This window comes from Acomys russatus, chromosome 16, assembly GCF_903995435.1.
Source record: "Acomys russatus chromosome 16, mAcoRus1.1, whole genome shotgun sequence".
Classification (NCBI taxonomy): Eukaryota; Metazoa; Chordata; class Mammalia; order Rodentia; family Muridae; genus Acomys; species Acomys russatus.
Window position 1 is genome coordinate 2,301,058 of NC_067152.1, and position 26,580 is coordinate 2,327,637.

The 26,580-nt window shown below is 50.7% G+C and overlaps 2 protein-coding genes across 2 annotated transcripts in view; one reads left to right on the forward strand and one right to left on the reverse strand.

The window, feature by feature from the left end:
* Smyd4 (SET and MYND domain containing 4) overlaps nucleotides 1-8,103 on the forward strand; it is a 51,120-nt gene extending 43,017 nt beyond the window's left edge. The window contains exons 5-10 of the mRNA XM_051157954.1: nucleotides 2,134-2,316; nucleotides 2,811-2,974; nucleotides 4,612-4,744; nucleotides 5,745-5,861; nucleotides 6,022-6,145; nucleotides 7,631-8,103. Of these exons, the coding sequence (XP_051013911.1) occupies nucleotides 2,134-2,316; nucleotides 2,811-2,974; nucleotides 4,612-4,744; nucleotides 5,745-5,861; nucleotides 6,022-6,145; nucleotides 7,631-7,778 (869 nt within the window). The 3' untranslated portion in view covers nucleotides 7,779-8,103. The remainder of the gene's footprint in view (nucleotides 1-2,133; nucleotides 2,317-2,810; nucleotides 2,975-4,611; nucleotides 4,745-5,744; nucleotides 5,862-6,021; nucleotides 6,146-7,630) is intronic.
* Nucleotides 8,104-11,809: 3,706 nt separating this feature from the next.
* Serpinf1 (serpin family F member 1) lies at nucleotides 11,810-25,364 on the reverse strand. The gene is made up of 8 exons (XM_051157955.1): nucleotides 25,258-25,364; nucleotides 20,558-20,645; nucleotides 17,926-18,118; nucleotides 17,283-17,438; nucleotides 16,618-16,821; nucleotides 15,401-15,543; nucleotides 12,585-12,795; nucleotides 11,810-12,179 (listed from the first exon to the last, which is right to left on the reverse strand). The coding sequence occupies exons 2-8, from the start codon at nucleotides 20,636-20,638 to the stop codon at nucleotides 11,920-11,922; spliced, it is 1,248 nt and encodes a 415-aa protein (XP_051013912.1). The 5' UTR covers nucleotides 20,639-20,645; nucleotides 25,258-25,364; the 3' UTR covers nucleotides 11,810-11,919.
* Nucleotides 25,365-26,580: the final 1,216 nt, after the last annotated feature.

The following is a 26,580-nucleotide window of genomic DNA, read 5'->3' on the forward strand; positions in this document are numbered from 1 at the left end:
GTAGGCATTGGAAGCGAGGACAGGGACTCAAATCAGCTGAGCACTGAGGAGAAGCTCTGATGAAAGATTCTAATGCAGTTTGTAGAATTACTGACTAAAATTGAGGCATTTGGATTCCCTGTGAATTGTATTTACATATCCTATTCTTGTCCCCCATAGCAACAGATAATAGAATTGTCTGCAGAGAGACAACATAATTCTTATATTTAATCTTTTCCTTTGTAGAACATTTTCACATGATGGTTCATGGTATTTTTCTATTTGTATCCAGACTGGTTACTTCTCTGATAAACAATTAGTTAAGATTCCCGGCACATGTGCAGCGACACCACCGTTACCTGTTTGTTTCCCAGATTTTTCTTTTTTGTTTGTAAGATTTTTGTATTATTTACACAATATTCTGCCCACATGTGTGCCTGCCCACCACAAGAAGGCACCAGGTGTCATTACAGGTGGTTGTGAGCCACCATGTGGTTGCTGGGAATTGAACTCAGGACCTTTGGAAGAGCAGCCAGTGCTCTTAACCTCTGAGCCATCTCACCAGCCTCCCCCCACCCCCCTGTTTCCCAGTTTTTTAGAAAACTGTTTCCCAGCCCAGCACGGTGGCGCATTTCTATAATCCCAGCACTCAGGAGGCAGAGGCAGAAGGAGGAGCTGTGAGTTCGAAGCCAGCCTGGTCTACAAAGTGAGTCCAGGACAGCCAAGGCTACACAGAGAAACCCTGTGTCTTGAAAATCCTCAAGGTCACCAGTCTTACGTGTTACACGTGTCCCTGGCCTATGTGGGTGTTACAAAGATCTGTGTAGATACCCAGCCCCTCCAGGAGCCCCCAGTTAAGTGAACGTTCTCTGTATGATGAACCGTGAGTGGGAATGGGGGTTTGTTTGCCCTAGGCAGGGCTGTATGTTACACACTGGGGTTTTTTGCCTCTAGTCTATCACTGTCTGTCTTGCCATTGTCAGAAAACCCCACCATAGATCCCCCCACAAGTTAGTTCTCTGCTTCTCAACTTCTTTGGCCTGAGAAACTGCATAACCAAATCAATCAACATTTTGTGTGAAGAGCATGTGGGCTGTTTGGGTCTTACCTGTCACCCACAGGTCCACTGATAAAGCCCTGACCACCGTTAACTTTGGAGAGGTGGGTCATGGTGGAAGGAGACCCCTCCCCATCTCCTCTTGTCTTTCTTACTTTGGCTTTGGTTTTGTTGGAGCCAGGATCAGTTATATGGCCTAGGCTGGTCCTCGTTTGAGACAGGGTTTCTCTGTGTAGCCTTGGCTTTCCAGGCTGGCCTCAAACTCACATCGATCTGCCTGCCTCTGCCTCCCAAGTGCTGGGTTCCTTTGCTTTTTTAAAATTGAATTTTGCCATGGGGACAGAAGCCTAACATGAGCGTAGCTCTCTATACACAGGAAGAACTCACATATGTGTGAACGGAAGTTCATGCAAACCAGCGTCGCTGCCTCAAGTCCTTTTTCTTGCTTCCAGATGTGCAGTTGTGTGAATTGCTGGCTCACTGTAGTGCAGAGAGGTTGTCTGGTGTGTAAGACACCCTTCAGCAAGACATGTGTAGACGGTTTGCAGAGCACTTTCTAAAAAGATGAGACAAAAGGCAGGATGAAGAAGGCTGGGTATGTAATAGGTTTGCATACACGCTTAGGGCTGTGTGTGTAATAAAGTGTGCTACACTTAACTAGGACACTTGTTCTAATAGCCAACCAAAGACCAGTTACACAGAAGCACCTGGACTTCAGACATCTCGGGGAGATGATCTTAGGGGCGCTGTGGTGCTGTGGCTTTGCGTCCTGCAAGCATTGTGAAACTGTCTAGAAATCACCCCTCTGGTAATCCCTTTTTTATTATATTTTTATAAATTCTAATCTCGGGGTTCTTCAGTGGCACAGAGGCGTAATGGTTAGGCTCCAGCGGACTTTCCGTGTGCTCACTCACTTTGCTTCCTGGGGACCAGAGTTAGCTATGAGTCACGTTCCATCCGATTTATACTGGATCCGGCTGCAGAGCGGTGACTCATGTGGGCTTCGGGCCCAGCTGTTCAGTTCATCTTCTGAGGAATAGATGGCAAGGACGGACAGACGTCCTGACGCATGTTTCCTTCTGCTCTTGTGCTTTCAGGGTCTAAGGAGAGCATTGTTACCAGCAGCAGGCAGGTGCGCCTTGCCACGGGCATTTTCCCCGTTGTCAGCCTCCTGAACCACTCCTGCCGTCCCAACACTAGTGTGTCCTTCACTAGCACGGTCGCCACCATCCGAGCAGCACAGCACATCAGAAAAGGACAAGAGATTGTGCACTGCTATGGTGAGCCAGCCTTTCTTTGCGCTGCCCTGCCTTGCCCCACCTGAGAAGGATAGGGGACAGGAATGGTAGGCACTGAGCCATGCCCCCACTCATCCTCTGCATCTCCCCTGGAAGAGGCGATGCGTCCTTAAAGCAATACCAAAAGCTCTGCTGGCCATAATAAAAAGGCCTGTTGAGGATGGAGAGCCACAGCCCCCCACACTGAATCCTCAGAGACTGCCTGTCCTGAAACTGGCTAGGAGCACCCTTCCTTCCTGCTCCGACAGCTTAGAGGCATATCCACTTCCACCCGTGTCTTGTTTCTTATGAGATGATAGGACAGTGCCCAGCCTCACACATGCTAGGCAAGTGTCTATCACCAAGCCAGAGCCCCAACCCACTGCCACCACGTCAGTCACATGACGGATATTCCAGCCCCTCTGCTGAGCAGAAGGCTGGAGAGTAGGCTTTGACCACCCTGATGTGAGGAGCAGCTGTGGGCCATCTCTCCCCAGGGCCTCATGAGAGCCGGATGCGTGCTGCTGAGAGGCAGCGGAAGCTGAGTGCCCAGTACTTCTTTGACTGCAATTGTCCAGCCTGTCACGCTGAGACCCTGGGCACAGCTGCAGCACCCAGGTGGGAAGCCTTCTGTTGTAGCACTTGCAGAGCGTGCATGCAGGTAAGTCTTCTCCACTGCTCCCAGAGCCCAGTGCTCTAGCCCAAAGGTTATCAGTCACTAGGCGAGTCCACCAGGAGTTTATAGAGAGCACTATTAGCACCTCCGTTTTTGTAATCCATTCCTACATGCTGCCTGACCCTGAAAGCAACCACAGTGTAAAGTTGGATTTATAATGTTTTCCTTATAAATGACACAAAATCTTAACTTACTCAAAGGGGCATGTAAGCATTGAGTGCCTATTATATGTAACAGGACTTTCTTCAACTGCCAACTCCCAATAATAACACTGAGACCTTTTATATTTATTTAAAAAGCTTGGGGAAAGCAAGCAAGCAAGCTTGGCCTAGCTGGGCATGGTGGTGCACACCTGTAATCCCCGTGCTCAGGAAGGCAGAGGCAGGATCACTGTGAGTTCGAGGCCAGCCTGGTCTACAAAGTGAGTCCAGGACAGCCAAGGCTACATAGAGACACCCTGTCTCAAAAAACCAAAAAAAAAAAGGACGCCAGTCCAAAGAGTCACAGCTGAGCCTTCAGCTAAGGGCATTGGTCTCTGGAGAGTGAAGGCAGACCCTTAGAGAAATTGGCGTAGACACTGGAATCCTCAACATTCATGAAGCCTTGCCTAGCACATTGTGTTGCTTTAGGCAGGGTCTCACTGTGTAGCCCTGGCTGGCCTGGTACTCATAGAGATCCACCTGCCCTCTGCCTCCCAAGTGTGCCACCATGCTGGGCCCTAGGACCCTTTGTATTAGATCTCCCCTCACTCTTGTTCTTGCTTAAGACTGGGTTCCACTGTCCATCCCCAACTAGCCTAGAATTTACTTCATAGCCCAAGCTGGCCTCAAATGTGAGATCCCCCTGCCCCAGTGTCCCAAATACAGCGATATTATAGCCCACACTTGGTTTTCTCCAATAGATTCTTAGTAAGATGATTATCCTTTGAGCCGTAGCTCTCTTCTCTTCTCCTTCCTCTCTTCCCTCCCCCTATAAGAGTGGTCTAGAACTCATTACGTAGCCCTGGCTGGCCTCAAGCTTGTCATCCTGTTGTCGCCTCTAGTTCCCAAGTGCCACTGTTACTACAGTGTGTCGCCACATCCAGCTGCTTGCTTTCCTTTCTTTCTTTCTTTCTTTCTTTCTTTCTTTCTTTCTTTCTTTGTTTTTGGGGGAGTTGTTTTTCAAGGCAAGGTCTCTCTGTGTAGCCCTGGTTGTCCTGGAACTCACTTTGTAGACCAGGCTAGCCTTGAACCCAGAGGTCTGCCTGCCTCTGCCTCCCGAGTGCTGGGGTTAAAGGTGTGCACCACCACCTGGCAAGTCCAGCTTTCTATATTGGTTTTCTCATACTTTTTAAAACAACCGTTACCATCTAAAAGCCTGATCCCAGAGAGAGGTGAGAGGAGCTGCTGAGGTGGAAAGGATTACAAACTATCAGTTCTGTCCCAAACCTAAACCTCAGAGTGGGACTCAGCTGCTGCTTTCATTAGAGCTGCTAGCAGCCAGATTCACTCAGGCTTTGTCTGCGATGTGTCACTGCAGGAGTCTCTACCGTCAGGCCAGTGACCCTGTAGCTCCCGTACATGCAGCATGCAGTATTGATAACTGCTCGGGCTTAGGAGTAAAGATAGAACTGACTTCCACAGGGAAATGATGTGCTGAGCTGTAGCAACCAAGCTTGCACGGAATCCGTCAGCAGGGACCGCCTGGTCTCTCGCCTACAGGACCTTCAACGACAGGTTTCCATGGCCCAGATGCTTCTCAGAAATGGCAAACCAGGTGAGACTGGCTCCCTCACCCTAAGCCTCCAGTCCACCCTTTTGTTTATTCTGGTATCACCTTTCCCTCAAAAGTAATTCCCAGGAAACGATGGAGAACTTGAATTTAATTATCCCAGCACCAGCCACAAGATGGCTATATAGGCCAGTGAGACCAAACCCTGGCCAGCTGTTAGCCTGGCGTCCTTGAAAGTATACGGGATAGTTTAAGCTGTGTCTGTTACACCAGACAGTTCTAGCACCTCGAGCACCAGAAAGCCTTTCTGACTTCTATGGGCTTTGTGTGCTTCCAGAAGTTCAGTGGCATCATCCTTTTTTTTTTTTTTCCTTTCTTCTTCTTCTTCCGCCCCCCACCCCCACCAAAACAGGGTTTCTCTGTGTAGCCTTGTCTGTCCTGGACTTGCTTTGTAGACCAGGCTGGCCTCAAACTCAAAGTGATCCACCTGCCTCTGCCTCCTGAGTGCTGGGATTAAAGGTGTGCACCACCAGGCCCGGCTCAGTGTCATCATTGTAATTCCCAGCTAATAACCTAGAAGACCACTCTGCCTTCAATAGCAGCAATGAACCCTGCTCTGGGCTGGTGGTCTAGCTCATGGGTCCAGCTTGGTAGCTAGCCTTAGCACTGAGAGAGGGGGAGAAGGACTTGACTCTTTTCAGAAAGGGATTTGTGAAACTTGCTATTAGACCTTAACATGGTAGGAATCTGTTGGCCTTTAGCCTAGAGTCAAGAGAAGAGAAGCAATGATTGCAGGTGGGCTGTGGAGTGGGTGGTACTGGAAGGTGGCTGTTTTATGCCCCAGGGCACACGTGAGGAGGCCTCATCTAGCACTACTGAAAGAGAAAACATGAGAGACCAGCAGCTTTCCTGGAATGCTGGGCTGTTGACTCGCAGATTTGGGAGCATTTTCACATTGGCCCAGGCGACAGAGACCTTGCGACTTGGGTTCCATGTCCAGGTCTAGGGCTGTCTGCTGTGAGGTATTTTTCCTGTGAATCAATAGAGCAAGCCGTTCAGCAGCTGTTGGGGTGCCAGGAGGCTGCCGAGAGCTTCTTGTCAGCAGAACACACCGTGCTGGGGGAAATTGAAGACGGCCTGGCCCAGGCCTATGCTACCTTAGGTATGACCCGTGTTCCTCTTCCCTGATGTGAGGTCAGCGGTGGCCCTCGCCTAGCCTACTCTCCACTAGCACTGCTCTGCCTTCCATTCTGCTCTCCTCACCCTGAGAGCCCTGAGCTGATGGTGTTGCTTTCCTAGAGTGAGACCTTTTCTTCTCACAGGGGACTGGCGAAAGTCTGCTGCCCATGTGCAGAGGAGTCTCCAGGTGGTTGAAGCTCGCCATGGGCCATCCAGTGTTGAAATTGGCCATGAGCTCTTCAAACTGGCCCAAGTCTTGTTCAACGGGTAGGTTGCTCCTTTTCCCAGCCTTCGGCCAGGGCACATACTGCTCTGTGGTTTACTGTATATGGCTTTTTCACTGTGGTGCTTTTAAGCATGTTGAAACTCTTCTATTTTCTCTTCAGACAGATCTTAGCCCTCTGCTTCACTGACAGACTTTAAGCTTTGAATTTCCTCCTGAGAGATGTGGAGAAAACTCTTAGGTCTGAGTTGACTTTCCCAGGGAGGACTCCTGGCAGCCTCGCCCGCCCTCTGGCATTCCTCTCCGCTTAATCACACCTCCCTTGGCTTGCTCTGTCCCAGCACCCTCAACTCCCAGCTCTGCCTTTTCCCTAGTTTGCATCCTATTCCTTTTAAAGCAGTTGTTTTCAACCAGAAGGGATTTTGCCTTCAGATGGCATTTGGCAATGTCTGGAGACAGTTTTGGTTGTTATGGCTTGAAGGGAGGATTCTGCCAGCCTCTCTAGTGGGTAAAGACTAAATTGGCAGTGCACAGGACAGCCTCCACAGTGGGATGACCCAAGTTAGCTATATCAAGATCGAGAATCCCAGCTTTAAAAATTAAAATAAGCCAGGCCGTGGTGGCGCACGCCTTTAATCCCAGCACTCGGGAGGCAGAGGCAGGCGGATCACTGTGAGTTTGAGGCCAGCCTGGTCTACAAAGTAAGTCCAGGACAGCCAAGGCTACACAAAGAAACCCTGTCTGGGGGTGGGGAGATTAAAACAAGAAGCTGTGGGAATGGCTCCAGTGGTAGCACACTTGGTGGCATACAGAGGCCCTAGGTTCTATCCCTGGCACTGCACAAAAAAATTAAAATGCAATACAATACAAGAAGAGCACAGTTGATGAGTTGGTCCCTCAGTTTTGCCACTGAGATCACTTGAAGTGAAGTAAGTTCTCGGTGATACCATAGCCTTGATAAACTCCCATGGTGTACATTGATAAGAGAAAGTGCTTCCATGTCTGATACCCAGACGTGGAAAAGCATGTTCGATCAGAGAGAAGAAAGGACCCAAAGTCAGGCTAAACATGGGTGCTCTAAAGTCAACACCTTTGTATAAAGTCAGGCTAACCATGGGTGCTCTAAAGTCAACACCTTTATATAAAGCTGTTGTAAATGTTGATTAAGTTTCAAATTTTGCACTCTTTTTTCAGGATCTTTCCTGTGAATTCTCTCTCTCTCTCTCTCTCTCTCTCTCTCTCTCTCTCTCTCTCTCTCTCTCACACACACACACACACACACACACACACACACACACACACACACACACACACACTCCTGAAACTCTGCGTTATGGTGTGCTCATGAAAGTTTATCTACCCTCTTAGAGGGAAGACCCTGGAGGGCAGAGTGGACTTGGACCCTTTGTGCCTCCGTAAAACTCTGGAGGCCGCAGCACACTTGGTCCATGGTGTCCTCTGTCCAGAAAGGAGGCGGCTTGTGTTTTGACTGAGTGAGTCAGCTAACCAGCTTCCCTTTCGCGCTTCAGGTTGGCAGTGCCTGAAGCTCTGAGTGCCGTAGGGAAGGCAGAACAGATCCTGTTGGTGCACTGTGGCCCTGAGAGTGATGAGGTCCGGGAGCTCCGCGAGATGAGGTCCTGCCTAGAGGACTCAGCATGCAGCCCTGTGGGGCCTTAGGTGTAGGGTGGCCATTCTCGCCCACCCACAGGAAAGGGACTCTTGCGGAAGAATCAAAGAAGTTGTGTTGGCTTGGCACTGTCGTCACAAAGGATGGAACCTTCCCAACTGCCCTAAGCCTGGTGCAGGGAGCACTTGGAAAACAGTGGTTGAGAGACACTTGCCTGTCCTGCTAGCTGCTGCTTGCAGGAGTTAACTGCCCTCTACCAGAAACCTCGTCCCCAGAAAAGACTTCCCAGCAGTGTCTGTAGAGGCTGCGTGCTTTGAAGGGTGGCAGCTCATCTGCAGCAGGTGATACTAGCCTAGGGTGTTGGCTCGATTTCATCTCACTCAGTGAGTCTGTCTCGCTGGAACACCCCACGGTTTCTAGTAGTATGAGTGCTGTGACCCACTCCACTGGGAACTTCAATTCTTAGTCCTGTATTGTAATTGAAAAATAAAACACAGCAAGAAATCAGTGTGCCTCCTTACCTCAAGAGACCCACACTTCCACTTCCAACATCCTGCCTCCTTAAATTCTTCATTGAAACCAGTGGTGTAGAATTTGGGAATGGAGGAGTAAGTATGGGGCTATCTTACTGTTGAGCAGTTTCTTTCTGGGGACAGCAACTCGATACTTGTTTCCTGCCATTCTCTGGCTTTCATTGAATCTTCTTGGCAGACGCACTGTCCAAGCACTAATGAAAGTCAAACACGTAGGAACGGCGTTAAAGCACACATGCCTCCCTTCTGTTCGTTAGCAAACCTAGAAGTAGACTATTCAGGTTGTTTCAGCTAAAGACAGGATCTCACTCTGTAAGCCAGTCAACCTCAAACATGCCATCCTCCTGCCTCAACCTTCCAAGTACGAGGTTTACAGGCAAAGGCCGCCTTGCCTGGTTGAGACTGTCTTTTCCTGCCATGTCGCCTCAGGCTCACACAGAAGTACAGACGACATGGGTACAGAGAATGGAGACAGGAGTCTGTAGAGCATGCCACAAGGAGCTGTGGCTGTAGCTCCCTGGTAAGTATGAGGCTGGAGGTCGCATCTCCAGGTCCCCCCGGGGGCGGGGGCTGAGGCTGTGGGCATTGCTGCTTATGGTTTCAGGCTGAGGCAGAAGGCAAGGACGGCTGCCCTTTCCTCAAGGATGCGTAGTGTGCTCCAGACCCCAAGGCTCAGATAGCTATGGATTTTCTGACTGATCCGTATGACGTCATTACTGGTGACAAATTTGTTCAGATGAGTTAGTGGGAAAGAACACCAAGCGCATACACTCACTTTTGAGGACTTGCCCACCCTTGTCGTGCCCAAGACGTGGCTGTTGGTTGCCATGGCAGTAAAATCAGGAAATAAACAGCCTGAAGATGCCTGGCAGCGACATTTCAGGAAGCTGGGTGTTGAAAGATAGCATTCAAACGTATGTGGAATGAAAGTGGGCAGAATTTGATTCTCCTGCTGTCTACTAACTCAGCCTGGCAGGGAGGGGATCTGTAAGGTTTTTTGGTAGAGATTTTTTTTTTTTTTAGGAAAAAAGTTTAGTCCTACAGACAACTCTACAGCTGTTCCAGTCCAAACACATGCTCTGTATTTTGTTCCTAAGAGCCCTGTCACGCCTTATGAAATAGGTACTCTTTCTCACAGGATATGTTTAGAGTTTTACATATCAGGCCTTAGTTTATGCATGGAAACTTGTTTTTGTTTTAATGCTTTATAAGATGGCTCAGTAGTTAAGAGCATGTACAGTAGCAGCTGGGCATGGTGGCACACACCTGTAATCCCCACACTCAGGGAGGCAGAGGCAGGAGGATCGCTGTGAGTCTAGAATAGCTAGAGCTCTGTTAAACAGAGAAATCCTGTGTCAAAAAACAAACAAACAAAGGAAACAAACTATGCATTTATGCTTGTATGTGGTACACAGTTTTAATCCCAGCATTCAGGAGGCAGGGTCAGGCAGATCTCTATGAGTTCCTGGCTACCCTAGTCTACATAGTGAATGCCAGGCCAGCCAGGGCCACATAGTGATGGATACCTATCTTAGGCAGGGTAGAGGGGTAGCTCAGCAGTTAAGCATATGCTGGTCTTGCAGGGAGTCCAAGCTTAATTCCTGCCCTCAGCGGCAAGCAGCTCAGAGTCACCATTGACTCCAGCTCCAAGGGGATCTAATGCTTCTCTCTGAGTGGACTTACACTCATGCACATGTCCACATAAGCACGCACATATCCGTGTAAACAAAACTAAATATAAATCCTTTTTTAAAAATTAAAGCCGGGCGTGGTGGCGTACGCCTTTAATCCCAGCACTCTGGAGGCAGAGGCAGGCGGATCGCCGTGAGATCGAGGCCAGCCTGGTCTACAAAGTGAGTCCAGCACAGCCAAGGCTACACAGAGACACCCTGTCTCGAAAAACAAAAACAAAAAACAAAAACAAAAAATAAAACCAGAGTCCAGGACAGCCAAGGCTATACAGAGAAACCCTGTCTTGAAAGAAAAAATTAAACCATACCAGACATAATGACACATGCCTATAACCCTAGTATTTGGGAAGTAGAGGCTGGAGGATCAGGAATTCAATTCCATTCTGAGCTACGTGAGACCCTGTCTCAAATATAGGGCCTAAGGCCAAGCATGGTAGGGCTTTAATCCTAGAATTCAGGAGGCAAAGGCAGGTGGATCTCTGAATTTGAGCCAGACTTGTGTCTACATAGCAAGTTCCCAGGCTAGCCAGGGATACATAGTAAGACCCTTTCTCAAAAATTAAATAGGCCCAGTTGATAAAATTTAGCTTGCCCTCCAAGCACAAGAATCCAAGGTCAACCCCAGAAACCATGTAAAAAGCAAGGCATAGTGCCCATGCTTGTGATCCAACATTGGTGGAGACAGATGGGTCCCTGGGGCTCACTGACCACCCAGCCAGGCTAGTCTACTGAGCATGTTCCAGGCCAGTGAGAGACTGAAAAAACTAGGTAGGAAGAGGTAACAAGTGGCTCAGCGGGAAAAGATACTTGTCACACAAGCCTGGCAACCCAAGTTCACTCCTCAGAGGCCACATGAAGGTGGAAGGATAAAACTAACTCCCCAGGACTGTCCCTGGCCTCTGTATGCATGCTGGACACACACACACACACACACACACGTCACTTGTATGCATGTGTATGCATATACAAATAATCCTTTCAAATTTGTATGTGTATAGGTGTTTTGCCTGTACACCTATCTTTCTGTGCACTACATGTGCAGTGCCCGTGGAGGCCAGAGAGGGCATCAGAGTCCCGAGAACTGGAATTAGACAGGGTTGTGAGCCACCACATGGGTGCTGGGAACCAAACCCTGGGTCCTCTGCAAGAGGCTCTTAATCACTGAGCCATCTCTCCAGCCCCTCAATAATAGATATTTCTTTAACGTTTAAAGGCAGACGCCTCCTGAGAACTAACCCCAAGATTGTCCTCTGGCCTCTACATGATCTTTGTGCATAAACACACACCTGCATAAAAACACAAATACATAAGTAAACCTAGTCTAGCTGTTTAGGAACATTTGCCATAGTTTGGATTGTGAGGGTTACCCAAGGCAAAAGTTTGGTCCTAGTGTGGCACTATTGGAAGACAGCAGAACTGCTGAGGGGCTAGGCCTAATGGGAGGTGGTTGTGGGCAGAGAGGCGTGCCAACCAAGGGGCATCTCTGCATTCCTCTCTTCTCTTCGCTTCCAGACCATAAGACAAGTCACAAGGCTGTTTCCCACCGTATGCCCAGAAGCAAGGTGGGGGCCGGGGGCAGGCAGTCACGGGCTGTGACCAGTAGAACATCTGTTGATTGCCCTAGATATTTGTTGTATTTGGAGAAAGCTGAGGACCCCACAAGTTTCAGTAATTGGGGGTAGGGTACCCAACCGGGGTTGTACACTAGTCCTCCTAGGTTCCCAGCACACTGAGAAATGGAAAGTGGTGACTTTGGCAGAGCTTAAGCAGAGCTGGTTACAAGTCTTTGAATTCATAAGAACCAATTTCCCTCCATACTAAACGTAGCTTCAAACAGGAGAAGGAAGAAAGCAAAAATTAAGAAGAGCTTTTATTGCAAAGGGTACATTGAAGCTACAGGGCAGCCTTCCTGGAATGATTGTGCAACCAGCCATCCCTCTAGGGTTCCCTTCCGGAGCGCTGGAACATTAAGTGCCCCTGGGGTCCAGGATTTTGCCTATGAAGAGAAGGGCCCCCGTGTCCGTGTCCCTCAGGACGAAGATAAAAGGTCGGTTGAGGTGATAGTCCAGCGGGAAGGTGAGGCGGACAGGCTGGAGGCCTGGGTTGGGGCTGCTTCCTGCCCCCTCCTCGTTCCACTCCAGAGCAGCCCTGTGTTCCACGTGGGTGAGCTTCACAGGCTTGCCTGTGATCCTGCTGAAGTCAGGTGACTCAAACAAGGGCTGGAGCTCTGCAGAGGTTGGGAGAGATTCCATTAACACTACACGCACGCACGCACGCACGCACTCAAGAAGGAAACCGAGAGAGGCAAGCAAGCAAGCTGGGAGTGGTATGAGACACTCTGGCCCATTACAGGCTCATTGACCTACTGGAGCTACCCTAGAGGATAGAGCCAGCAAGGCTAAAGCCAGACCTGGCCTGGGAAACAGTGTTCTGGGCTGTCATGGGATATGTACTTATGGGACCAAGGACTGAGTCTGGCGGGAAGGCAGTTCTGTGTTCCCTTCCCCGATAACAGTGTAGCAAGTCCCCCCGCCCCCACGCCACCCTATAAAGCCATGGGACTCAGTTCCATTAGCAAGGTGGGAGGCTCAAAGACTCGGGCGCCAAGAGCAGAGCAGCCCCGCAAGCATACTCATCTCCTGCAGAGTCTTGGTGACTTCGCCTTCATAGCTCAGCTTCAGCTTGGGGACAGTCAGCGTGGCCTGGATAGTCTTCAGCTCTCGGTCGATGTCATGAATGAACTCAGAGGTGAGGCTCTCCTCTATCATGGTCAAGTTCTGGGTCACCGCCAGGGGCAGGAAGAAGATGAGGCTGGTGCTCCCTGTCAAGGGCAGCTGGGCAATCTAAGACAACAGAGAAGCTCGCGGGTCAGTCCTGAGCCGGGAGCCCTAGATGCCAACAGTTGCCTTTCCCTCTGCCGGCGCAGGGCCCCAGCCTTGTGTACCCCTGGCCTCAGCCTTGCAGCAGTTGCCTTCTACTGGTTTCTAGCAGGCCTCCCATGGGTAGGCAGTTTTCTTCTCAACCTAATGTCCACAGAAGTCTGATGAACAAATTTTTCTTTATGGTTTGTCTTAGTTAGGGTTTCTATTGCTGTGATAAAATGTGGCCAAAAGCAACTTGGCAAGGGAAAGGTTTGTTTTTCTTTTTCTTTTTCTCTCTCTCTCTCTCTTTTTTAAGGTTTTATTTATTTATTATTTACACAATATTCTGGCCCCCTGTGTGCCTGGACGCCAGAAGAGGGCACCAGATCTCCAGATCTCATTAGAGATGGTTGCGAGCCACCTTGTGGTGGCTGGGAATTGAACTCAGGACCTTTGGAAGATAGTGCTCTTAGCCTCTGAGCCACCCCTCCAGCCCGGAAAGGGTTTATTTCATCTTACAACTTTCAGGTCACACTCTTATCACTAAGGACTTAGGGTAAGAACCATGGAGGAACGCTGCTCTCTGGCTTGCTCCCCCATGGCTTGTTAGCCTGGTTTTTTATGCCATCCAGAACCACTTGCCGAGGAGTGGCACCACCCGTAATGGGCTGGGCTCTCCCACATCAATTACTAATCAAGAAGGTGCCCCACAGGTTTGCCCAGAGGCTAGTCTGGTGGGAGTGTTATGTCAACTGAGGCTCACTCTTCTAAGTGACTCGATTGTGTCAAGTTGACCACACTAACCAAGACCTGGTTCTCAGAAGCTGGAATGGAATGTTCTCCCAGAGCCTCTGCTAGCACTCGGGCAAAGCGTTGAACCAGCAATGAACAGTAAAACAGATACTTTGAAGAGAAGTTCTTAATCTAAGGCCCATAGAACACAGTGTCAAAGCCTCCCAGAGCCTCATGCAAACATAAACAGAAATGTCATTTCTCTAGAGTGTTTCAGGCTTTCTTTCCTTTTTTTTTTCTTTTTTTTTTTTTTTTGAGATAGGTCTTTATTATGCTGTTCTGGTTTTCTGGTTAAAGGTGTGCACCACCACATCCCACTGTTTCAGGTACTTAGATTTCCAAAGAAGCCATAGCCTAGAAAAGGTTAATAAGTACTGATTTAGAACTGAAAGAAATCAGGTACGCTGATAGCAGCAGAATGTCAGCGTGTGACATTTGTGACAAGTTCGCCAGAATTTGCTTCTTAATTCTAAAGAGAGAAGCTGTCAAGAAAAGACTTGGACTGGGGCTGTTCTCCGTTGGTAGAGCGCTTGCCCAACATACACACAGATTGGTCCCCAGTGCTGCATTAACCAGGGGACCAGGGTGGTGACACATGCCTACCATGCCAGCACTTGGGAGGTAGAGTCAGAAAGATCAGGGCCTCAAGATTGTCCTCAGCTAGTGAGTTTGAGGCCAGCCTGGGCCACATGAAGCTCTGTCTCAAGAAGAAAGAAAGAATGGGCTGGAGAGATGGCTCAGAGGTTAAGAGCACTGACTGTTCTTCCAGAGGTCCTGAGTTCAATTCCCAGCAACCACATGGTGGCTCACAAACATCTGTAATGTGATCTGATGCCCTCTTCTGTCATGCAGGTGTATATGCAGGCAGAGCACTGTATACACAATAAATAAATCTTTAAAAAAGAAAAGAAAGAGCGAGCTGGGTGCTGTGGCACATGCCTTCAATCCCAGCACTTGGGAGGCAGAGGCAGGCAAATTGCTATGACTTTGAGGCCAGCCTGGTCTATAAAATGAATCTAGGACAGCCAAGGTTACACAGAGAAACCCTGCCTTGAAACCACCCGGGGGGGGGGGGGGCGCGAATGAATAAACATTTGAGTGTCAAGTTGTTCTTTTTTTTTTTTTTTTTTTTTTTTTCTTGCTTTTGTTTTCGGCAGGACTGAGGATTAAACCCAGGGCCTTGCTCATACTAAGCAAGCATTTACCACTGAGGTACACCCTGGTGAGTGCCTCGTCTGTTTTTTTATTTTATGAGTATGTGTGGTGGCCCGCATGTCTGTCTGTGCACCATAGACATGCCTGGTCTGTGTCTGCAAAGGCCAGAAGATGATATTGGATCCCCTGGACCTGGAATTACAGATGGTTGTAAGCTGCCCTGTGGGTGCTGAGAATCGAACCTGAGTCCTCTGGAAAAAAAAAAAAAAAACAGCGAGTTCTCTTAACCACTGAGCCATCATTCCAGCCCATTTTTGTGTTTTGAGATGGTCTCAAAATACCATTCAGGGTAGGCGCCTAATCACCTTCCCTCAGCCTCCTGACTGCTGGGGTTACAGGTGGGTGTCACCATCCTCAACTCATTTTCAGGACTTTGGTCCTTACAACAAACCCTGGGAGAATAAGGTCTGATACCCTAATTCTCACTCTGCTTAAGGAAAAGGAAAAGCCCAGACACATTACTAATTTACCCAAAGCCACACAGCAAAATTCAGATAGGCTGCAGAGCCCAGTGGCCGTCCCTTCCATGCCAACCTTGCCCCCCTCTGACCCCACTCCCACCCCACCCATCCCAACACACCTTGCAGTTGAGATCAGAGTCCAAGCCATATCGTAAGATGGCCTTAGGATTTGACATCGTGGGGACTCTGACAGTCCTGTCCTCATCCAAATGAAAATCCTGGAGGGTCGTCTTTCGCGAGTCAAACTTTGTTACCCACTGCCCTGGAAGGAAACAAATGGAGTGTCCTGAGCCACTGTCGCCAGAAAGACCACAGAGCCATGCTGTGTCTCCCCTGGCCAAAGAAACCTGAGTTGTCCTCAACATGGACACAGGAGCTGCTGGGGCCCAGCGTGTGTGGTCCAGGGACCACAGGTGCTGGCTGCCTTCCCCACGCAAACTCGCATGGAAATAAGCGGGTGTTCCCGCTGTGACTTGGATCACCAAGCTCCTTCTGTCTGAGGTGGCCTTTAATATGCTGGGCTGTGCTGGAAGTGGGAAGGCCCAGGCCTTTCTTTCCTCTAGGTTAAGCCATCCACTCTTGCTGCTGCTCTGAAAGATGGTCACAAAGCATTTGAAGAGGAAAGCTGGTCAAACCATTCCTGCCCCTAAGCCCTTTTATGAACAAAGTGGATCTCATGCGAGGCATGGGGAAGGGCTCCTGAAGAGTGGTGACAGGTAACCGACAGCAGTTCCCTGAGCACGCCTAGGGCTCTAGGAGGAGTACAGGGCTGCTGTGAGAACAAGACAGCAGGTATTGTACAAAGTGTCTGTAAAGCAGGTGTGTAATCCACATAGCAAAGATGAGGAGACAGGCTCAGGAGAAACTTACACAGGGCTCTGTGGCTCCCAGGGCAAAGCCAGGGTTAAACCTGGTCCAGTTCAAAAGCCAGAGAGATCTGGGCTGGAGAGATGGCTCAGTGGTTAAGAGCACTGACTGCTCTTCCAGAGGTCATGAGTTCAATTCCCAGCAACCACATGGTGGCTCACAGCCATCTGTAATGTGATCTGATCTGATACTCTCTTCTGGCCTGCAAGTGTACATGCAGGCAGAGCATTGTATATACAATAATAAATAAATAAATCTTAAAAAAAAAAAAAAAAGCAAAAGCCAGAGATCTGTGCCCAGCCCCACTCAGCCATTTCACTTGTCAAATAACTCAGAGACACTTGGTGAACGGTAAGCAGAATGTGCTGCAAGCACCCAGGGTTTTCAGATCCTCCTCTGGCATTGCACCTGCGTTCACGATCACCACACACCTACCATCCTCCCTTGGCCAAAGACAGGAAGCCCTCACCCTTGAAGTAAGCCACGCCGAGGAGGAGGATGCTGATGGCACTGGGCATCTCCCTTGTGGACCGAGCAATTTTCCCTTTCATCTGGGCCTGCACCCAGTTGTTAATCTCCTGAAGGTCTACGCGAGGGTTGCCAGTGAGGATCCTGGGCCGGGTCCCATAGGACTTCTCCAGAGGGGCGACAAAGCTGGATCTCACTCGCAGCTCTTGGGAGGAAGCAAAGATCCGTGTATGAGAGCTGACCCAGCAGCATCTTCGCTTTGAGAGCATGCCAGACCCCAACCTCCTGCCCAGCATCTTCCCTTCACTTGCTGGGGCATCTGCCAGCTTTGCCCAAACACTGGGTGCCAAACAATGGCTTCCACCCACTGCTTCCCCCTTCATATTACTGTCCTCCCCAGACACTCCAGCTGGCTCCCACAGCCCACTTCCTCTCTCTAATTCTCTGTGGTCTCACAAGCCCTTTCCTGCCCACCAGTGCCAGGCAGGCCTGGCCCGAGCACACACAGCCTATTGTTGAGACAAAACCCCCAGCACAGAGCATACAGGCAACCCAGGCCAGAAAAGCAACTGAGTGCAATGGCACGTGCCTGTACTTGGGAAACAGGGGCAACACTGGATTACACAGACTTCGAGAGGTGGGGTGGGGTGGGGGTGGCCTACTGACTCCTCTCAAACACAATTCGGGAAGCACTCTTGAGGTTCTTCGTAGGGGTGGTAACAGAGGCAAGAAGTTCCTTGTAGGTGCTGTGGAGGTCAGGGGAGCTGAGCAGGTCATAGTAGAGGGCCCGATGAATTACGGATTCTGTTCGCTGTTCAGCTCCTGCCAGAGGGAAAAGGAAGGTGGGCTTCATAACTGCCCAAGGGGCCCGCATCAGGACAGGGATGCTATACACCAGTCTTTTGTCTTCTGAGAGCCTGAGGAAGCCAGGATTGCAGATGTTTTAGCTACACAAAAAGCTTCAGAGTACTGAAGAAAGAATGACTGCATTGCTAGGTAAATCTCTAAAACAGGCCATTAGAAAGGAGAGGATGTCGTCCCTGAGGTTCTCCCATGGCTACCTACACCATTATGAGGAGGAACGGAGGCCTACTCATGGCAGCTGTACCCCCAGAACCTGGGTAAATGACTGGCACACAATAGGAGTCCACTCCAGGCACCGAGGATTGAGCGTCACTTATCATAAAGTGCTAGGAATTGCATGTGAAGCCCCCCACCTCTTGTTTCTGGTTCCCCTGGCAGCAGAGGCATGGAGACTCAGGGTGGGGGGGATTCAGGTCCACTGAAGCCTTTTCCAGTTGACACTCACCCAGAGAAAGGGCAGAGAGAGCCGTGGCCACACTGAGTGGAGACAGCAGAACGTTGGCAGTTGGGCTGGCGCTGGACTGCAGGCGGTAGAGGTCATAGCCGAAGTTGGAAACGGCTGCTGCCAACTTGTTCACAGGGACCTTGAAGAAGGGGTCATCCTCCTCCACTGGCTCCCCCGTGGGAGCTGGGGAGCCCTGGGTTAGAATACAAGCACCAGTGGGGAGGCACAGTGAATGTCCTCACTTCCTGGTTGGGGTTGTCCTCTGGTCCCCGGGGCCATTTGTCCAAGGTCAGAATGAGTGTGTGCTCTCAGAAGCCTGGCTCACTTTAAAATAAAAATGGTAAGGGAGGGGAGCTAGCTCAGTCAATAAAGTGCTGGCCTGCAAGCATGAGGACGCGGGTTCAATCCCCAGAAACCACAGAAAAGGAGCCAGGCATGTGGTGCCTGCTTGTGACCTCAGCACTGGGCAGGCAGAGCCGGGCAGCCGGGCAGCCTAGACTAACAGGCCAGTGAAGGGTCTTGTTTCAGAAACCAAGGCAGACAGCACCTTAGGAATGACTGTGGGTTGACTTCTGGCCTATAAACACACTGTCTGTCTGTCTGTCTGTCTGTCTCTCTCTCTCTCTCTCTCTCTCTTTCTGTCTCTCTGCTCTCTCTGTCTCTGTCTCCGTGTGTCTGTCTTTCTGTCTCTCCCCATCTCTCTCTCTCTCCATGTCTCTCTCTCTCCATGTCTCTCTCTCCGTGTCTCTCCCCCCCCCCCCCCGTGTCTCTCTCTCTCTCCCTCTCCCTTCCTCCCCCCACCCCCTGCCCCCCCCCACCTCTCTCTGCAGGGACCTGCATCACCACAAAGAAACCTGTCCTCAGACCACACCCCTCCTTTCTGACTGTTCTAGTTTGCATAGGTTCTGCTCTGACACCCTTCCTGTCTTTCCTGACAAGACATCTCCTCCGACTGTACCCGAAGGGAATTTGTAGTTTTCTGATCTGTTTTTCAGTGTCAACCACTTCCTCATCAGCTGGCTGCTGTTTTGTTTTGTTTCCAGGGCCATCGATGGAAGCCGGGGTCTTACATATGTTAGGAAAGTGTTGCCACCCAGCTACATCTGCAGTTCCTGTTGCTTTTTGGGTTGGGTTTTTGTTTTGTTTTTGAGACAGGATCGCACTATATATATTGTAACTGTAATTTTTATTTGCCTGATGTCATTGTCATCACATCTGCTAATCTAGGCCCAGTTCTGGACACTTCTAGATTCTTATATAGGCCTAGAATGTTTTTAGCCTCTGAGACTTACTGCTGAATAAGCTCACATTTTCTAGTTCTTTCTGAACTCTTGCTGGCTGGTTTAACTCAGTTGTCTGGCTCACACTCTTCTCCTAGCTGACTGATTCAATCTGGCTTCTGTCTTAGCCTCTGACTGAATTGCTCTGCTTGGCATCATACTGACTTTGGCAATATATGCTAATCTTCTGTTTCCTTTTCTTTCTCTGAGCTACTCTGTCTTCACCTGTGTCTAGTTTGTTCTTTCTGTACAATTGTCCCGATGAAACTACCTCCTCCCTCTCTCTTTTAAGTCACCTCTCTCTGTAAAACTCCCCGGTAAAAACTGATTCTGAAAGCCAGGCTCCATGGTGCACACCTGGAACCCCAGCACTCAGAAAACCAGAAGCAGGCAGATCTCTGTGAGTTCGAGGCCAGCCTGGTCTACAACGTGAATCTAGGACAGTCAAGGCTACACAGAGAAACCCTGTCTCAAAAAACAAAACAAAACAAAACTGCCTCTGAATTTCACAAACTAAACTTCCACAAATTCAACTCTACTGCACTGCCTCTCAACTTACTGACTCAACCAAACTGCCTGAACAGAACTGACTAGAACTCAGAAATCTGCTCTCCTCTGTCTCCTGAGTGCTGGGGTTACCGCTGTGTACCATCATGCCTGGACCGAAGCTTTTCTTTACCTGAAATTTGTTCTCTACAAAGCTGGCCTTGAGCTCGGGGATCTGCTTGCCTCCGTCTCCTGGGATTAAAGGAATGTCTATATTCTAGCCAGAGTAGCCAAGTTGCTAGATTAAAATCCCTTTACTAAATGGCCCTGGCTGTCCTGGAACTCACTATGTCGACAAGGCCAGCCTCAAACTCACAGAGATCCACCTGCCCTTGCCTCTTGAGGGCTGGGATTTTAGGGGGCAGAGGCTGGGATTTTTATATTTCTATCCATACCCACCACCTTCAGAGTGGATGGGGCTCAGTAACACAGCACTTGTATATGCCCAACAGGGAGTGGGGCAGTTAATAGATAAGGAATAAGTGGATGGCCACAGTGGCAAGACAGTATCGTCTAAGGTCACTAAGCCCTAATCCAAATTTACAGCTCAAGAAAGCCCAGGTCTATCACTCATAATCCCAGCCACCTTGTCCCTTGTGTGACATGGCCTCTACCCCTACTTTTTCCATACCCCAAAAGGGGAGGCCAGATACTCCTGTCTTGCTGCCAGAGAAACCAAAGCCTAGAGGAGTGATGGCCAGAGCCCAGCCTGGACCCAGAGCTGCCTCCCTGCGCTGTTTCCTCTGCTGCCTGCCACGGAGGGGCTGAACAGCGAGCGGCTGCCCCCACCTACCCACTCTACTGACCTCAGAGCTGCTGGGGACGTTCTGGCTGCTGCCGTGCCCAAGCAGGGCTCCAGTCCAGAGGAATAGCACCAGGGCCTGCATCCCGGGACTACAAGAGAAACAAGAGGGCAAGCAACTCCCCTCACCCACCCCCTGCCCTGCCACCACACCCTGCACAGAGCCAGGCAGGGCGAGCGCCTTCCCCACGCTGTGCCTGCCACTCCACTGTGAGCTGTACCCTCCATGGTGGTTCCTATCAGAAGACCTAGCTTCCAACTTAAGCTCCAGAGCAGTGAAGACCCCGCAGCAGGCTCTTCTGGCCTCAAGAAAATGGTTTAGCACAAGCACACATCAAGGCTTTTCTATGGAGCCACACAGCCAGGATTTGGAGCCCTGGCTCAGGAAGGGAGCAGAACCCAGGTCTTCATAGATGTACAGAACATCTGGGCTAGCCCTGCTATCCACCAAAAGTTCTCTGGCCAAGAGCCTATGATAAGGACATTTGGTCCTGTCGGCCTGTCTCCATCCACCCTCTTTTTTTTTTTTTTTTTTTTTTTTTTTTAAGATAAGATCTTGCCTATGTAGCCCAGGCTAGCCTTAGACTTGGAGCTACCCTCCTCCATCTGCCTCCTGGGTACTGGAATTCCAAGTGTGTGCCACCAGGCTTGCCTTGACCCCTTTCTTCCATTCTTTCCTTAGTTAAGTGGGTGTGGAGTAGGGCTGCCTGGGATCGAACCTTGTCCCTGGGTCTTCATAGCTGTTTAAAGAGTAACTCCCCTCCTGTGTAGTAGAACCTGCCCACTGCTACAAGGGCTAAATTTTATTTTATTTTATTGGTTTTTTGAGACAGAGTTTCTTTGTGTAGTCTTGGCTGTCCTAGACTGGCTTTGTAGACCAGGCTGGCCTCTAACTCAGAGATCTGCCTGCCTCTGCCTCCAGTGTTGGAATTAAAGGCGTGTGCCACCATGCCCAGCTGAGGGCTAAATTTTAGATTTTTTTTGTTTTTGAGACAACCCTGGTATATTTAGGCTGGCCCTGAACGTGCACAACTACATGTGTCTAGACATATCCTAGCAGCTCCAGAGCTCAGGATGCTCTCAGTTGTCCCTTCAGCTGGCCAGCATCTGCTCTGAGAGCTGGCATGTTTTCTCCCTCCCAGCATGGAGACAGCTGTCAGCCCCAGAGCCGCCCTTCCTTCCTTCATGTTAAACAAAACACCAATTGTTCGTGAGACCTCTCACATCCCACCACCTCCCTACACAGTGGCCTTTCTACCCAGACTCTGCTCTGACACTTGGATCACAAGATAAAATTGAAATCTGGACTGTGGGTCCTTGAACAACGTCCCTGTGCTCCCCTGAAATCAAGTCAGGGGTGAAGGATGAGGTCCACAGGAAAAGGTCATCTTAGACTCAACAAAGACCACTGCCTGTGCTAGTGTGCCTTCCACCTATCCTACAGCACACACACCCTGAAGTGCCCCCCTGCTCCATCATCCTACAGCACACACACCCTGAAGTGCTCCCCTGCTCCATCATCCTATAGCACACACACCCTGAAGTGCCCCCCCTGCTCCATCATCCTACAGCACACACACCCTGAAGTGCCCCCCTGCTCCATCATCCTACAGCACACACACCCTGAAGTGCCCCCCCTGCTCCATCATCCTACAGCACACACACCCTGAAGTGCCCCCCTGCTCCATCATCCTACAGCACACACACCCTGAAGTGCCCCCCTGCTCCATCATCCTACAGCACACACACGCTGAAGTGCTCCCCTGCTCCATCATCCTACAGCACACACACCCTGAAGTGCCCCCCTGCTCCATCATCCTACAGCACACACACCCTGAAGTGCCCCTCTGCTCCATCATCCTACAGCACACACACCCTGAAGTGCCCCCCCTGCTCCATCATCCTACAGCACACACACCCTGAAGTGCCCCCCTGCTCCATCATCCTACAGCACACACACCCTGAAGTGCCCCCCCTGCTCCATCATCCTGCAGCACACACACCCTGAAGTGCCCCCTCTGCTCCATCATCCTACAGCACACACACCCTGAAGTGCCCCCTCTGCTCCATCATCCTACAGCACACACACCCTGAAGTGCCCCCCCTGCTCCATCATCCTGCAGCACACACACCCTGAAGTGCCCCTCTGCTCCATCATCCTACAGCACACACACCCTGAAGTGCCCCCTCTGCTCCATCATCCTACAGAGCACACACCCTGAAGTGCCCCCTCTGCTCCATCATCCTACAGCACACACACCCTGAAGTGCCCCCTCTGCTCCATCATCCTACAGCACACACACCCTGAAGTGCCCCCCTGCTCCATCATCCTACAGAGCACACACGCTGAAGTGCCCCCTCTGCTCCATCATCCTACAGCACACACACCCTGAAGTGCCCCCTCTGCTCCATCATCCTACAGCACACACACCCTGAAGTGCCCCCCTGCTCCATCATCCTACAGCACACACACCCTGAAGTGCCCCCCTGCTCCATCATCCTATAGCACACACACCCTGAAGTGCCCCCCTCTGCTCCATCATTAGCTTTTTATCTACACTTGCCATCTCCCACCAGACACACACATCACTATCTTTTCTGACTTCCCAGAACAAAGTTTACTCTGAAAAGTTAGGAGCGCAGTCTGCAGTCGACGGCTAAGATCCTTAATAAAGAGTCAGCCACTTAATAAAGCTAAGCGACTACACAACTGTAGTGCAAGAAGGGCAAGAAAAGAAAGGCTCTCTGCCTCCAGCACTACCAGAGGGAACAAACCTGCCTCTTTCTAACCCCTCATCTATAGCCGATCTCCCCGTGGGAGTTCTAGGGACCTCTGTGTTCTCCTCCAGTGCCACTGCCACCCAGCTGCTCAGGGAGAAAACCCACTGGAACAACAGAAAGTGACACAGATCTAGGCCCCACCCACCACAGGCAACAGCCTCCCAGTGCTGAATTACCAGAGAGGTTTACAGAAAGGCACCTCTGGTCCCTCTGGGTGGGTAGCAGTTGAGAGAGGGGAGGAGGCAGTCCCCCTTGGCATCCTATTCCAGGAAGCAAAAGAGATGGGCTTGCAGATGGGACCTCCTGGAGTTCTCCCAGGATCTAACTCGCAGATCATTGTTACCACGTGGGTAAGCTTAGGACTGAGGCTGGGGTGGGGGGCCGCGTGGGCATAGGGAGCCACAGGGGTCCAAGGCTGGCCCAAGAGCTATAAGCAAGAACAGGTGTTCGTGGAATGTCTGAATTCTCTACCTGAAGTCACAAGAATAAAGGAAATAGAGACCCTAAGGGGAAGAAAGTGGGGGTCCACAGCAGGGGCCTCCCGGGACACATGCAATGCCCTGGGTGCAGTGACTGTGGGTTGGGTAGGCAGCCATTGGGTAGCCACGGGCATGGGGACAATGATGCCACCCTGTCCAAATGGCAGTGTCTAGACCAGATTCCTGGGCTGCAGGTGGAGGAGGGCACTGGGAGGGCGATCAGGACTCTCCCCTCTGAGCCAAGGGCGGCCTTTCCATCTGCCTCACATCAAGAGGCACAGACACCGGGATGTTGTGGTCTCACATCCAAGCTGAGAAGACAATTGGGAGCCAGCACATGTGTTTCAGATTAAACCCAGCCGGAGACAAACATGTTGCTCCCCCTCCACTGCCGCCTCCTCCTCCTCCTCCCAGAACCAAGCAGCCTTCAAGCCACATGGCAGTGGACATGTGGACAGTGCAGGGGAGGACACAGCCCTCCACTGGCACAAGGACTGTTTCCAGGGGTCCAGTCTGGCTGGCTCATGTCTATACCACGCACTCCTGGGACGGGTTTTTTTGTTGTTTTTTCCTGAAATCTTGGAACCTGAATCAGCCTGAGACACCCCATAGTTACACCTCCCAACACCCCAGTAACACCAGCTCTGGGACAGGAATTCCCTGGTCCCCACCCATCCCCCTCAGCCTGCAGGCTGAACTGATGGGCTGCTGAGGTCCAGACAGCAGCTGGCACTTGGAGGCCTGTCTCTTTTCTTTGACCACTCCCTGCTGTGGCTGGCCCCAGGAGGTGAAAAGGCCTCCGCAGGGCAGCCAGACCCCCACACACCAGCTAGGCTAAGAGGCGCTTATTGTTTGCAAGAGGCTGTAACCTCACTTATCTCCCAGCTCGCTTGGTAAAAGGTGGAGGTTGGACCGAGGACCCAGCGGGCAGCCCATCCCAGCAGGACTCAGGCAGCCTGCTGCCCCTCCCAGTGGGGAATCAGCACCCGTTCACCCTGAAAAGCAGCAAGCTGAGTGAGTGGAGCCAGGCTGGGCTACAGAAGACCACCTTCCTTCCTCATGGCTGGTGTAAGAACTCCAGGGAGAGCCCCTGCCTGTGCAAGCCCCTTTGGGGGACTGCTCAGTCCAGACCCAGAACCCAGCACCCTGCTTCCCAGTGCACATTGTTTCCAAACTCCATTCAAATCCCCCACCCTGCCTCTTCTTTTGTCATAGTGGTATATAAGTGAGTGGATCACAGCGTCCCGGCCCTCCGTTCCCCAATTCCCTCTTTCCTCTCATCTGTTCACCTTGGTTCCTAAATTGCCGAGGCTACTATATCTCCACCTCTACCTCTTTGCACCCCTCTTTTCTACTCTCTGGGGTGCTCCTGCCCCTCCCAGTTCCTCTACCCAGGGGACCTCTCCCATCTGTCTTCCCCAGGCTGGACCAGGAGCTGCCTTACCTGTGGTCTGCGGCAACTCCTCTCACAAGCCAGGTCCTGCTCAGCCTGCACTCTGAGGGGCTCCGGCAAGCAGGGACGGGAGTAGCTGCCTCCCAACCCAGCTGTCCAGCAGGGTTCAGATTACAGCTACTTCTTTCTTAAAGCGACCTGACTCAATTTGGAATCTGTGATTGCATCATTGTCTGGTGTTAACTTTAACCCACTGCTGCCCTTCCATCACACGTGCCCCCAAGATAACACACTCACCTCTCCCTCCTCTTCTACCACATCTTCCCCGGGCCTTTATCTCTCTTCATTGGGACCCTCCACATGATGGCTAACTTCAGGGGTACTTAGGCCAGCCTGGGGTAGGTCAAGAGTCTGAACTTGGACATCTGAACAGATTGCTTGAGAGGCAGGCTGCATGGAGAGAAACTGAGCCGGTGTGGAGATGCTGGCTTCCTCCAGGTGGATGGTTCTGGCTCTACCTGCAGCTGGGGAGCAAGGTACTTCTCCCTCTCCTGGAACAAGAAGGAATGGCACCGGGACCGTCTGCTCTGAAGTTCTGTGCTCTCTGAAGATCGCAAAGGACACTGGGGTGGGTGGCTGGGAGAGACTGCTCAGTGGTTAAGAGCACTGGCTGCCCTTGCAGAGGATCTGAGTTCTGTTCCCACCACTCACACCGAGGATTTACTGCCACCTGTACCTCCAGCTCCAGAGAATCTGATGCCATCCCCTGGTTGTCTCAGGTACCACACACATACAGATAGCTACACACAGACACACAGACACACACACACACACACACACACACACACACACACACTAAAATCTTAGCTGGGCGGTGGTGGTGCAAGCATTTTATCCCAGCACTTGGGAGGCAGAGGCAGGCAGATCTCTGTGAATTTGAGGTCAGCCTGGTCTACAGAATGAGTTCCAGGACAGCCAGATCTACATAGAGAAACCCTGTCTGGAAAAACCAAATTAAAAAAACAAAAACAAAAAACAAAAAAACCAACATCTTTAAGAAGAAAAGAAAGGACAGTGGGGGAACATTTGAGCAGAGGAAGAAACGGGGTGCACAGGGTATGCATCCCCAGAGGAGGCCTCACTAGGGGTTACCTGCACAGGAGAACACTTGCTCTCAGCTTGCCCTGGGGGATTAGAACTCACAACGCAGTTTCAGAACTAAAGCACTAACATAAGTGAGGACTGTAGACTCCAAGTTGAATCCTCCTTATCAAAAACCAGGAGGACAGAAACAACAAACCAAAAAACCCTTTGGATTTGGGACCTGGAATATTTGCATCTACATGAGAGATCTTGGGGATGGAATTCAATTCT

Excerpts from the sequence above, each read along its gene's own strand:
- Serpinf1 (XM_051157955.1), bottom strand. The coding sequence starts at position 20,638 with ATGCAGGCCCTGGTGCTATTCCTCTGGACTGGAGCCCTGCTTGGGCAC. Across the intron at positions 17,439-17,925 it reads TCTCTCTGCCCTTTCTCTGG|GAGCTGAACAGCGAACAGAA; the intron begins GTGAGTGTCAAC and ends TCCCTCTGGCAG. Across the intron at positions 12,180-12,584 it reads CAAGACTCTGCAGGAGATGA|AGCTCCAGCCCTTGTTTGAG; the intron begins GTATGCTTGCGG and ends CAACCTCTGCAG.